The sequence below is a fragment of the Topomyia yanbarensis genome, chromosome 2 (assembly GCF_030247195.1).
Source record: "Topomyia yanbarensis strain Yona2022 chromosome 2, ASM3024719v1, whole genome shotgun sequence".
In the NCBI taxonomy this organism is placed as follows: domain Eukaryota; kingdom Metazoa; phylum Arthropoda; class Insecta; order Diptera; family Culicidae; genus Topomyia; species Topomyia yanbarensis.
This window is the reverse complement of record NC_080671.1, coordinates 99,527,570-99,540,272: the sequence shown is the minus strand read 5'-3', so window position 1 is coordinate 99,540,272 and position 12,703 is coordinate 99,527,570. Positions and strand designations below refer to the sequence as shown.

The 12,703-nt window shown below is 39.7% G+C and overlaps 2 protein-coding genes across 3 annotated transcripts in view; both read left to right on the top strand.

Annotated features, from left to right (window-relative positions):
* LOC131678975 (protein yellow-like) overlaps window positions 1-1,968 on the top strand; it is a 58,539-nt gene extending 56,571 nt beyond the window's left edge. For both annotated transcript variants that reach the window (XM_058959472.1, XM_058959473.1), the window contains one exon: window positions 107-1,968. In XM_058959472.1, the coding sequence (XP_058815455.1) occupies window positions 107-1,218 (1,112 nt within the window). In that variant the 3' untranslated portion in view covers window positions 1,219-1,968. The remainder of the gene's footprint in view (window positions 1-106) is intronic.
* Window positions 1-12,703, top strand: part of LOC131678974 (protein yellow-like) — a 342,660-nt gene that overhangs the window by 56,541 nt on the left and 273,416 nt on the right. The window lies entirely within an intron of this gene.

Sequence of the window (12,703 nt, the reverse complement as noted above, 5' to 3'; positions counted from 1 at the left end):
CTATAGATATAAATCCTTTGTGACTGTGTCGCTTTATAGTTTTACGCATTTCTTGTTCATAATTTTTTACTAATAGCATTTATTTCTCATTTTTTTTATATTCCAGAAACCGGCACTCAGTCCCCGAAGCTAAAACCCTACCCCAGCTGGAATGCCCATCGACAGATGGGTGACGAGGAAGCACCGGAAATCGTATCCCCCTTCCGGATACGGGCTGATCGCTGCGGTCGACTCTGGGTACTGGACACCGGAGTGTCCGACATTCTTGGCGATCTGAAGGTTCAAGCTCCTACCTCGCTGCTGGTGTACGATCTACACAATGACAATCTACTTCGGCGGTACAAATTTCCCAAAGATCACATCAAAGAGAGTTCCTTCTACGCAAACATTGCCGTCGAAGATACGGATTGCGACGATACGTTTGCCTATGCCGCGGATCTTGGAGCTCCCGGGTTGGTGGTCTATTCCTGGAAGTTGCAGGAATCGTGGCGTATTAAGCATCACTTCTTCCATCCGGATCCGCTGGCCGGAAATTACACGATCACTGGAATCTCATTTCAGTGGGATGATGGTCTGTTCGGAATAGCACTGTCTCGACCGCAGAATGACAACTTCTCGACACTGTACTTCCACCCGCTGAGTTCGACAAACGAATTTGCAGTATCCACCAGAATACTCCGGAATCAAACGTTGGCGACTTCGGATAAAATCTACCGTGAATTTAAAGTTTTGGGATCTCGAGGTCCTAACGGACAAGCCGGTGTTGCCTTCCTCGATCGGAAGACCGGAGTAATCTTCTACGCTCTTCCGAATTTGAACGCCGTAACGTGCTGGAAAACATCCAACCGAGCATACACCATCAAATCGCTCGGCCGTGTGTACATGAGTGTTACGGACATGGTCTTTCCCAACGACGTCAAAGTAGACGATGAAAGCAACCTGTGGGTTCTATCCGATCGGATGCACCAGTACATGTACTCCAAGCTGGATCCGAAGGATACTAACTTCCGTATTTTGACGGCCACCGTGAAGGATGCCATCGAAAATACTGCCTGTGATCCGAAGATTAAACCACTGCCGGACATCATCACCAATCTGGGTGACATTCTGCGGCCTTCGACGTCCACCGTGTCACCCAAGTCGAAATCCGCCGCTTCGATGGTGCTGATTTCGCACGTGCTGCTGGCAATCGGAGCCCTGGTCAAGCTGTTGCTGTAGGCGCAGGCAGCTGTTATCCTAAGGGGAAAGTGGTGCTCATAAATCTGTTCTTAAAAAGCTTTCTAAATTTTTTTCCTAAGGCTATCAACTATTGACTGTTAATATTTTTATTATAATAAGACATTTTAATTTCATGATAGAAAAAATCCTAGAGAGCACTACGTAAATTAAGGGAACAGAACACAGGAAATAACTCAAAAACAGTCACATAATTTTAAGTGAAGGCTCTTAACTGTGCAACTTCAGGATCGTAGGTTAAGCTAAAGGCAGAGCTTTTGTAAATTATTTTCGCTGATAGGTAAAGCTTAAACTAGAGTGAAACGTTAGAACTGTCGCAAAAAGCAACAGGCTTGCACCGCGGGATTACCACAAGTAATAAGTGTTGTATAATCAGTATTGGAAACGAACAATCACAGTCTTGTTTTAAAACAAATGTAAATTATATGATTTTAATTATTCTACTAGAGTTTACCGATCGAGGAAAGTTTTTAGAACAAACGCATTCTAGTGTATATTTAAAATAGATGAAAAAAGTGCTATAGTAGCTCTAATCAGTTCAAACTACTCAAAATTGGCATTGACCAGTGGATAGAAAAGGTGCAGATTTGCAAACTATTGCAAAGTAGTGCCAGTGCAACAAAATCACCGCCAACAATCAAATGCTTTCTGTGTACGAATTAAACCGTCCAAGTGTCATATTTGCGTTATCAGTCATCGTTAGAAGTGAAATATATTTGTTGCGAGATTCAACGGGAAACTAATGATTATTCAGTCCGAAAATGTGAAAACGTTGATAACCCGTTGCTTGGCTTCTGATAACATATTCTTGCCGTAGAGCTAGACGCTCGTCAAGCCATATTTTATCGGGTAAAATATGCGGGCATCATGTCGTACAATGCATTTAAAAGAACAAGTATTACAGTTTATTTCTTAAAAATGAAAATTATTGTTCACAATTATTTTGTTTTCCAGCGTAATTGTTATTGATTGAAATGTTATTGAGCAAGATATTCATTGTGGTACCCGATCCTTTTCATTATTTGTCTTCATTTTTTCTTGCTCAAACATTTTTTGACACCACTTGGTATATTGGTTGATTCTCCTAAACATCGGGTAAGTATAGGGTGATTCATTGCCAGGGTGGCCAATCCTACGGATTCTTACGCACTACACTATGTACCCATCAAGGACAAATGCCAGCACTACAATCAGACGGCGCACCTTGCGCGGAAGATGCCAAGTTGAACGCATCACTACAAAAGCAGCGTCCAGCACCGCCAAACCAAAAGCCAGCCCCATTCGCGAGGACAAGAGGCATGGAAGAATAACTGATCGCGAACACCAAGACAGCTTTTACGATGATTACGTTTGTGTGAATGACAAAATGCGGTATGTGAATTACCCTCACGATGCCGGTGGCGAGCAAACAAATGTTTTCTGCGAAAGAAGGTCTCGACGCGCGATAGCAAGTTACGTACAAGAGATTCGACGAATAATGATGATTTTATACAATTATGTTTTTATGCATTTTTTTTAATAGCGTTTTCTATAACTGAATTGACCAGGATCGTATTTTGTTATTTACTTAAATTTTCCTTACAATTTCATCATGCAACCATATACTCTTGAACTTTTCTAAATTTTGGAATTTTCAATTAAATATGTACAGAGTCCGACACTCGAAGTGTAACCAACTTTAGACCGTTCGCGCAGTTGTCGCACTGGCATCAGCTGTCTATAAATTGGCTGACAGTTCGCAGTATCGTTTATAAGCGTACAAAAACGTTTTGACAAAACTAAACGCAAACAGGTCATCTCCCTAGTAACAATTGAGGTTTTATGGTAGTTTTATAGCCACTGATAAAACATAGATTGCACTTGTAGCGTGCCATAAAACTTAAATTGTTACTTGGGCTGTGATGTATTTCAAACGAAATAGTGTGATTGCTTTATATTCACCTGGAAAGTCAAAACCAGCGATTGTTCGTGAGCTCAAACCCCTTAATGTTAATAAAGTTTTTGTAAGGTAAAAACATTAATCTGTACAAAGCGGTCGGATTCAATTAACCCTGAGCTTCTTCACGACTTGATCTTTCAAAAAAAGGGACTCAACGTGAACCCTGCAAAAACGGTCATTGTACCGTTTCAGTGGCGGATCCAGGGGGAGGGTCCTGGGGGTCCGGACCCCCCCGAAATTTTTAATCTCGTTGAGTAATTTTAAAATATTTTCTTTTCTAAATTCGTTCTAAATTCCAAACTATTCCAAACCAGATTCGACAACCAAAACTGATTTTAATTTAAAAAAGGGTATTACATATTATATATTGTATATTGAACATTTCAAAATCGAAATTTCGGACCCCCTCCGAAATTCTTTTCTGGATCCACTCCTGTACCGTTTTCCAGTACACAGAAAAAAATATTTTGTGATTTTAACCCTCCGGCACTCGCGCCAAATTTTGTAACACGAGCACTCGCGCGTGTACTTTGTACAACACAGATAGTCTTTAGAATACTTCGTGATCCGTATCATTCGGAGCACTATTTTCTTCTGCAAAATTGGGCAGTAGATACTGGCCTTTCGGATGGTCAAAATAACATGATGGAATTCTACCGCCAGGGCGCTAGTGAGCATTATTTTTTTTCGATCTACTGTATCTAAAGTGTCTGATTTTTCAGCAGATAAGTGTCTTCGGCAATTTTGTTCTGGCGATCAAAGCCTATGAGGTGGTATGCAACATAATTTGATATTCTGTTACTACGTGGCGCTAGTGGCCATACCATTTTTGGCCTACTGTATCTCGAATTCCTGATTTGTTAGCAGGACGGTATCTTCGATAGAGTTGCACAAGAGATAAATACCTAAGAAGCGGAACACTGAATAGTTTGGGATTCTGCCACTAGGTAGCGCTAATGAGCATGCATATTCATGATTTCTGAATCTCAAGATTGCGACTATTTAGAAGTATGATAGCATAATTCATGTCATAAGTGAGCTATACTATTTTCGAATCAAATCAGTACGTTGAAGAAATTGAAGAACAATTGTGCTTATTTAGCATTTTTCTGTACTTAGGAAGGTTGTGTCATTATTTCTGTGCATTTTATAAGCAGCCCCTTTCACAGATTACCATCGTGAGTGGTTGAATGGTGTTACAGAAATGGTACACATGAGTTTTACGACTTCCAAATTTTAATTTCTTTGCGTACATATTGCAAAATTATAAATGAATAAATTAGTTTAGTTGATAAATGAATAAATTAGTTTAGTTGGTGATATTCACCATTTTTGGTTTTAGTTCCAAGAAACTATTTTATCTTCCACTGATTAGCTCTTGATCTTCTGAATAAGTTTGCCGAAGGGAGTATTGAACAGAATATTGTTTGGTCGAGCTTCCCACATCGCGCGTTCTACTGGTCTGGTTTCATCAAATAATTTCATTGTTTTGTTGCACTTGAGGTATATCAGTACACAAAAATGAGTGTATATTGTCTAAAACATGATTTCTGAGGAATACAAGACGACTAACCTCACCTCACTTTACGTGACTTTTCTAACCCTATTCTGAGAGTCGACTTGGGTGAGGTGAGATTCCCCATTGCGGTTAAATGAGCGTCTCACGTCACCCGAAGTGACTCCTCAGAAACGGGTGAGAAAAGTCACGTAGAGTGAGGTGAGATTAGTCGTGTCACGTCACACGCCGCGCAGAATAGGGCCGAGTGGTATATCCCAAAGTGTTTATTTATTTATTTATTTATTTTATTTTTCATCTGACCTACATGGTCTACATGAAATATAGAATGAGAAAAAGCCCATTTGGAGTCCATCAAACAACCTCCAAATGCGCGTAAAAACCTCATTATCTTTTCACATATACATATTAAACAATATTACACATTACATTACATAACATTACATTACATTACAATGTGTTACTAATAATACAAGCCTTAAGCCTATTTTTAAAAACGTCACTTGATACAGAGAAGTCAAAACATTCATAAACATTATTAAATACGCTACACATCGCCCTTATGGGTTCATTCTGTCCATAATCAGTACTTTGATAGTCAAGTCTTAAAAAATTCCACGATCTTATACTTCTAGCGGGCACATTTACATTAATCTGAGAAAGTATATTTGGGGCATCTATTTCACCTGTTAGAACTTTCCCTACAAACACGGCTCTGGATATATTTCGCCTTTTTGAAAGAGGGTCCATGTCGAGCAGACGACAGCGTTCAATGTAAGGTGGCAACTCTATCGGGTTGCGCCATGGCAAGGTTTTAAGGGCATATCGGAGAAACCTAGCTTGTATAGATTCAATTCTGGTAATCCAGACATTTGTGTACGGGCACCAAATGATAGCTGAAGCTTCCAGGATGGAGCGTACAAGAGAGAAGTACAGTGCTCTCAGACAGTATGGGTCAGTAAACTCTTTGGCTATTCTAATGATAAAACCAAGGTTCCGATTGGCTTTCGCAATGATGTGGGAATAGTGATCTCTAAACGTCAATTTAGAATCCAGCTGTACACCAAGGTCCCTGACAACTGACACTCTATCCAGTAGTTTCCCTGAGATAGTATAACACCACAAAATTGGATTTTTTCTGCGCGTGAAAGAAATTACTGAGCATTTGTATACACTGATAGTCAACCGATTTCGAGTGCACCAGTTACAAAATTCATCTAGTTGTCGCTGTAGTTCAATGCAGTCCAATTCAGATCGTACAATAAGAAACAGTTTAAGGTCATCTGCATAGATAAGTTTGCATCCTGGTGGAAGGACATTACAAACGTCATTGAAGAACAAGGAGAACAGCAAGGGTCCAAGATTACTACCCTGGGGCACACCTGATAAATTTATAAAGTTATGTGACTCAACATTTCCTAGTTTGACAGATAAGGTACGACCTACAAGGTATGATTTAAGCCACTTGGTGAAGTTGAGTGAGGCACCCAATCTTTCTATCTTCGCCAGTAGGAGCGAGTGATTAACACGATCGAATGCTGCTTTGAGATCTGTATAAATAGTATCCACTTGTGCTCCGCATTCAAAACTTTTAATACAGTGTGAAGTGAATTGTGCTAAATTCGTGGATGTTGATCTACCTGGGAAGAACCCGTGTTGATCTGTTGATATATATGTTTTGGCTTCCCGGAACAATACATTGCTTACTAGAATTTCAAATAACTTGGACCCCGCACAGAGAGAGGTTATGCCCCGATAATTTGCTATGTCCTGCTTATCACCTTTTTTAAAAACAGGAAACATAACCGATTTTTTCCAACAAAGAGGAAACGTCCCTTGCGACAAAGATAGATTAAAAATCAGCTTTAGGGGAGCGGAAAGGGCACTCGCACATCTTTTTAAAATAATGGCAGGAATCCCATCAGGACCAGCCGAAGTCGAAGATTTCAATTTATCAGTAGCAGCAACAATGTCTTCCTCCGTAAAATGGATGTTACCTAGGCCCGTCACACCCCTGGGAACATCTCGTAGTCCGATTTCGACCTGTTCTGGAGTATTCGGAACTGTTTCAAATGCACACGAAAAATGTTTTGCAAACAGGTTACAGATACCGCGAGTCGTGCTAGAAGTTTCATTTGCCAGAGTCATACTAGAAGGAAGTCCACTCTCTTTACGCTTCTCATTTACAAAAGACCAGAAACGTTTCGGATTTCGCTCAAGGTCAGATTGCGTTTGTAATACATGCCGAGAGTATAGGAAGCGATTATAAGCTTTGTAATTGTTGCTAGCATATATGAATTCCCGCTTTGTATTGGGATTTCTTCGGTTGGTGTAGTGCCGAAGCGCGGCTGCCCTCAGTCGTTTAAGTTCTCGGAGACGTCGATTGGACCAAAGTGGTTTTGGTTTAGGACGCGGGGCTGGGACATATATTTCAAACAGTTGGGTCAGGATCGATGAGAACTCTTCTACTGCGTCATTTACATCGGTTGCGTTATTGAGCAAAGTCACCCAGTCAATCGTTTGCAGTGAGTTGTTGAGTCCAGGAAAATCGGTTTTTGAAAAGTTATACTTCAAATCGTCAATAATCTCGTCAAAAATAACCTGTCCAGGACAGGTCTGCTCAACTAAGAGGGGAGGGTGATGCGGATCTATTTCAACGAGTGGCTCATCTGCACGATAGACATGGCAGTTCTTGTATGCATCTTCATTTACAAACAGAAGATCTAACGTGCGATTTAGTCTGTTCGTGATGGTACACATTTGCAGCATGTTGAGTAATGACATCCCGTCTAGTAAAGCAACGCTAGATCTCGAAAGGGATGAGTCAGAATGGTCGGCGTAAGCATAACCGAAAGAAGTCGTTTTCCATACAAGACCAGGCTGGTTGTAATCTCCAAATAACAAATGAGAAGCTTGGGGTTCTAGCGAATTAGCAATGTCAAGTGCGGATTGAATATGGTTCTGAATAACGTTTATGTTATCTGCGGAGTCCGGAGGGAGGTATACGACGCCCACGCATGTGTTAATACCATGGCTATTAAGGTTTACCCAGAGTTGTTCTACGCCGTTATTGTTAAAACTTTTTTGTTTAGACGCTAACCGATTAGAAACAGCTATAAGTACACCCCCGCCCCTTTTTTTACCAGAAACGACTGGGTCACGATCGTTACGATAGACCGTATATCTAGATCCAAACAGCTGCAGGGAATTGATTTCGTCGTTCAGCCATGTTTCTGTCAGGATAATGACGTCGTGCTCTGCGTCGGTTACAGCTACGAACAGCTCATCGATCTTTGTGCGTAGTCCTCTCACGTTTTGGTAGTATATTCTGAGCTGGGAACGGGAATTCATTTGAAGGGAGGCAGTATCTGTATGTCTAGCTTCGGAGGAACATATACATTCCTGGCATTTACCTGGAGAAACAGTCGTGGTGTCTTCATAATTTGAGTCATGGATAGCTAGGTGGAAGTCAGCTACGGAGTCGGAAGTATGTTGTCCAACGGTAGACTGGAACCGAAAATTACTTTGAGGGGGTGCAGTATCAAAGGTAGCTTCGAGAGGACATATACCCTCTTTGGATTTACCTGGAGAAACAGTCGTGAGGTCATCATAATTTAGATTGCAGATGGCTTGATGAATATCAGCTACGGAGCCGGGAGTGTGTTGTCCAACAGAAGACTGGAACCGAAAATTGCTTTGAGGGGGTGCAGTATCAAAAGTAGCTTCGAGAGGACATATACTCTCTTTGGCTTTACCTGGAGAAACAGTCGTGAGGTCATCATAATTTAGATTGCAGATGGTTTGATGAATAGCAGCTACGGGGCCGATATTGTGTTGTCCAACGGTAGACTGGAACCGAAAATTGCTTTGAGGGGGTGCAGTATCAAAAGTAGCTTCGAGAGGACATATACTCTCTTTGGCTTTACCTGGAGAAACAGTCGTGAGGTCATCATAATTTAGATTGCAGATGGTTTGATGAATATCAGCTACGGAGCCGGAAGTGTGTTGTCCAACAGAAGACTGGAACCGAAAATTGCTTTGAGGGGGTGCAGTATCAAGGGTAGCTTCGAGAGGACATATACCCTCTTTGGCTTTACCTGGAGTAACAGAAAGTAATCCGTTCAGATATCCTGGTATGCTGGTCAACGGTAATTGCTATTCGTCGTGTTGTACAAAGTACAACAGCGCGAGTGCTCGAGGGTTAAATTTATTTTCATGCACTATGTGCATGAATATAAATGTAAAATTAAGTTCCACCACAAATACACACTACTTCTCGTGCTATCTTCAACGAATTTTATTATAATTTTACACGTTGATGGGGAGCTTGGGTTGCTTATCTATCCTTCCGGCCATCATATTGTATAGTAGATACACTTAATATGTGTATCTACAAATGCGATATGATACCTGGTGCAGAAAGTGCACTAATTACCTGGCAATCTTCTTTCATTTGATTGTCTGCTCAGGAAATCATTTTCCGTAGCCAAATCTCACATGTGACGCCAGTGATAAATGGAGAAAACCGCGAGGATGGTGGAAGAGCAGTGGGTACAAGGCCAAGTGCTTCCTGGCTGGTACCAAAATGATAAGCAAAGAGAAAGTAAGGGTTATGTTCGGGGTCAGAAAGGAGAGCATTTCGCATTCATTTTCAGTTTTTTTTTGTCTTTTCATTTGTTTCTCTTGCTACAATATATGCAACTCGGTGCAAGAGAGCGTGACGGCCAAGGAAACGGAAAGCCAATAGCCCAAACAGATCAGGAATAGGAAGGAGGACTACGAACAAGGAAACAAACAACAGATGAGAAATCGTTTACTTATTTATTATAACTACGATACTAATCACAATTATTTTGCTTTTCTTGTTTCGTTTCAGCAAACCAAAATCTATACGGACTAGCACATACGAACAGTTAGGCGTTGTAGGTTCTCATCTTGACAGAGTCTAGATGGGCGAATGAATTTCTGCCAGGGTGTGGGCTGAGAAATGACAATGACACTGTACGAGATGGCACTGGGCCTGTGGCCTTCGACTGGCATGGTCTATTCTCATTGATTCGGAAGTCTTCTTGGTTGGCTGGTCCTACTAGTTGTCGACTCTTTTGATCGTGAGTATGAGGTTAGTTCAGGAAAGGAGTGCAGGACTGGCACCTAAGAGATAGTTGGTTATTCAGGATTATTGTTCTTATTATTATTAAATTCGACCAAACACACCGGCTCTCAGAAATGATAAGCAACCCTTTCAGGTCGGTGCGGTCTATTCGAGTCGAACCAGGCGGACATTCGGTTCGAGCAAACTTTATGGGGAATAGTGGATAAATATTTTTTATGCCTTTATTGGCAGAGATTTTTTTTGCGAAATCCTTAAATACCTTCACTGGTATAGCTACTCAGGATAATAATAATAGAAAAAAATTGAGGGTTTGCCTGATCCATAATGTAATGAATACGTATATTGACTAGAACAGGGATAATCGAGTTATGTTATAAGATAGAGAAGAAACAGCACAGTTGTAGGAAAAGTATTCGTGAGTAAGGACTAATACTGCTAGTATGTTTACCGCTTTAATTAGTAGTTGATTGATCTGCTTCGTACCTAGGAGACAAAAAGGGGATTAGGAAGAGACAGAAGCGGATTCAATGCGAAATTAAAGGCGATGGTAAAATGATTTTCCATAGGATGACAGACTAGATGACAAGACGTTACACGCTCTAAACTTGTGCCAAATAGTTTGTATGTATGTATGAATGTAAGCCCGTATGTATGCCTGTATGCATAAATGTGTATAGGAGCAATGTATCCCTGAGCAACATGGAAAGACAGCCTCTTAGCCGCCAAAACGCTCATGGGAAGCCGGGTGCGCGGTCGTAGGTGTGACCATCACGCAGAAAAAAATAGTAAAAATAAACAAATTTTGGTTTTAAATAACAATTTTCCCGTTTGATATAGTGACAAACAAGATTCAGGTTTGATTCAATCAATACTGTTGGTTGAAATTACCAACTAATTCATTTGTTGGCTTTTCAGTAATTTCAACAAATATTTTGTTTGCAACAACAAAATCATGTTAAGTTTAACCGAACAAACAAGTTTGAAGGAACAAAAACAAATCTTTTGTATCAACCAAAGGAGAGAACAACTCAAATTTAGTTGAAACTAAACAAAGATTCTGTTTGTTTTTAACAAAGGGATCAGTTAGATCTAACAAATTTTATTTTGATTCAACAATGTTTCTATTTAGAATGTAAACAGAAGTATTTGTTGAACTAAACCAAATACATGCTTTTGAAAAACGTCCATTTCAGTTTGAAACAGTCATTCGCCACGTTTTAGATTCAACAAAACGTTTTCTTCTGCGTGATAAAGCACTGCACACACTGTCAAGTGCAACGGTGAGACGGTAGGTGTACAATTAATGCACATAGGTTGCAGAAATAGGTTGTTGAGATAGCCCGATTGCACACTGATAAATAACAAGAACAATTTTACACGTTGATTGAAGGTTACAGTTTCATTAAACGGGATACCAATGTACTTCAATGCATTTTTAATCCAATATTACTGTAAAATAAATTATATGTAATATTACACGAACTAAATTGTAAAATACTCCCATTAAATTTAATGTAATTTTCAATCAAAATTTTGATTCAAGCTTTGTATGTTTACATTCGTATTGATTTACATGTCGTTTAAATTTCATTATTTTTTGGTGTATAGGACAAAAAATCAGAAGTTTGTTCCTCCAACTCTTAGAGGAACTACAATTAACTACGCAGAAGAAGCGAAACACTTAAGTGTAATTCTAGACAAAAACCTTTTTTAGTCCACCTAGTGGCGCAATTGTGCCTTTCTCATTTATCCAAACTATGATGTAATAACTGGTTTGGCTACGCTCAATACAACACTCTGGAAATGTCTATTACATTTTTATTACACTTAGTAAGCATATATAAGAGCACGACTACCATGAACGTGATGAGCATCATATCGACGCTGACACACTTGAAACAACAGCTTCCATTTTCCTACGGTTTTCAGCTTCACGGGATTCGGGAAATAAATAATAAATTTCCCGGGAAATCCCGGGAATACAGAAGAAAAACAAAAAGGTTAATGATTTTCTTGAAAACAAAAGAATAAATTGAAAAGTTTTCAAACCCGTTTGATTGCATGTATATCTGTCCTAAAAGCAATTGTCAGAAGATGGCGAATTGGTGGCCTACACATCATTCAATCATTTGATAACTCGTCAATAAGTTTACGCAACATCACGTTCTTTTGATGATTTTTCTTGGTTATGTGTATAACCCAAATTTTGGTAATTACTATTACGATTGGGACGATATACTAAACGCAGCTGCTAGAGTTACTGTCCAAAATTGGAATTCGTTGTTATGATACGATGGAATGTGATCAATTTAATGCAAAGCACCTTCTATGGTAATCTTGAATGAGAAGATTGAGCTGCTTCAGAGTAGTGTGCAATTATTTTCGGTCAAATGAGAAAATGTGATATATGGAATCCATCTCCGTCACGGTAGTATCAGTATCATTCCGAATTAAGTGTGAATCAAAATCAAGCAGATAATGGACGAACTTTGCAGCAACGGATGAAGCTTACCATCGATTTCCTGTTACGGGCAGGTATCTTGATTGCTTATTCCTTCAAAAATTCTACCTGCATCCTTTAAAGCGACATCCAAAGAGTTTGGATGCGCATGATATTGGACAGATAAAGCGTTGTGTATTTCTTTTCATACATCTAAAAATTTACAGATATTACAGTTACGGTATAACAAATCAGACGAAATTTGCATTCGATGAACCGACCAAATATTTCTGCAGACGTTCTAGAAACATTCCTTATTTTAAATAGCGTTTGCGTTAAGCGTGATATCACTACAAACCAACCATTTGAAACTAACACTCATCGTTTTTTTAAGAAAGTACCGCCATTTCCATTACTAATGTGATTGCAAGCCCTTTCATTCAAGATCTAACTATTAAA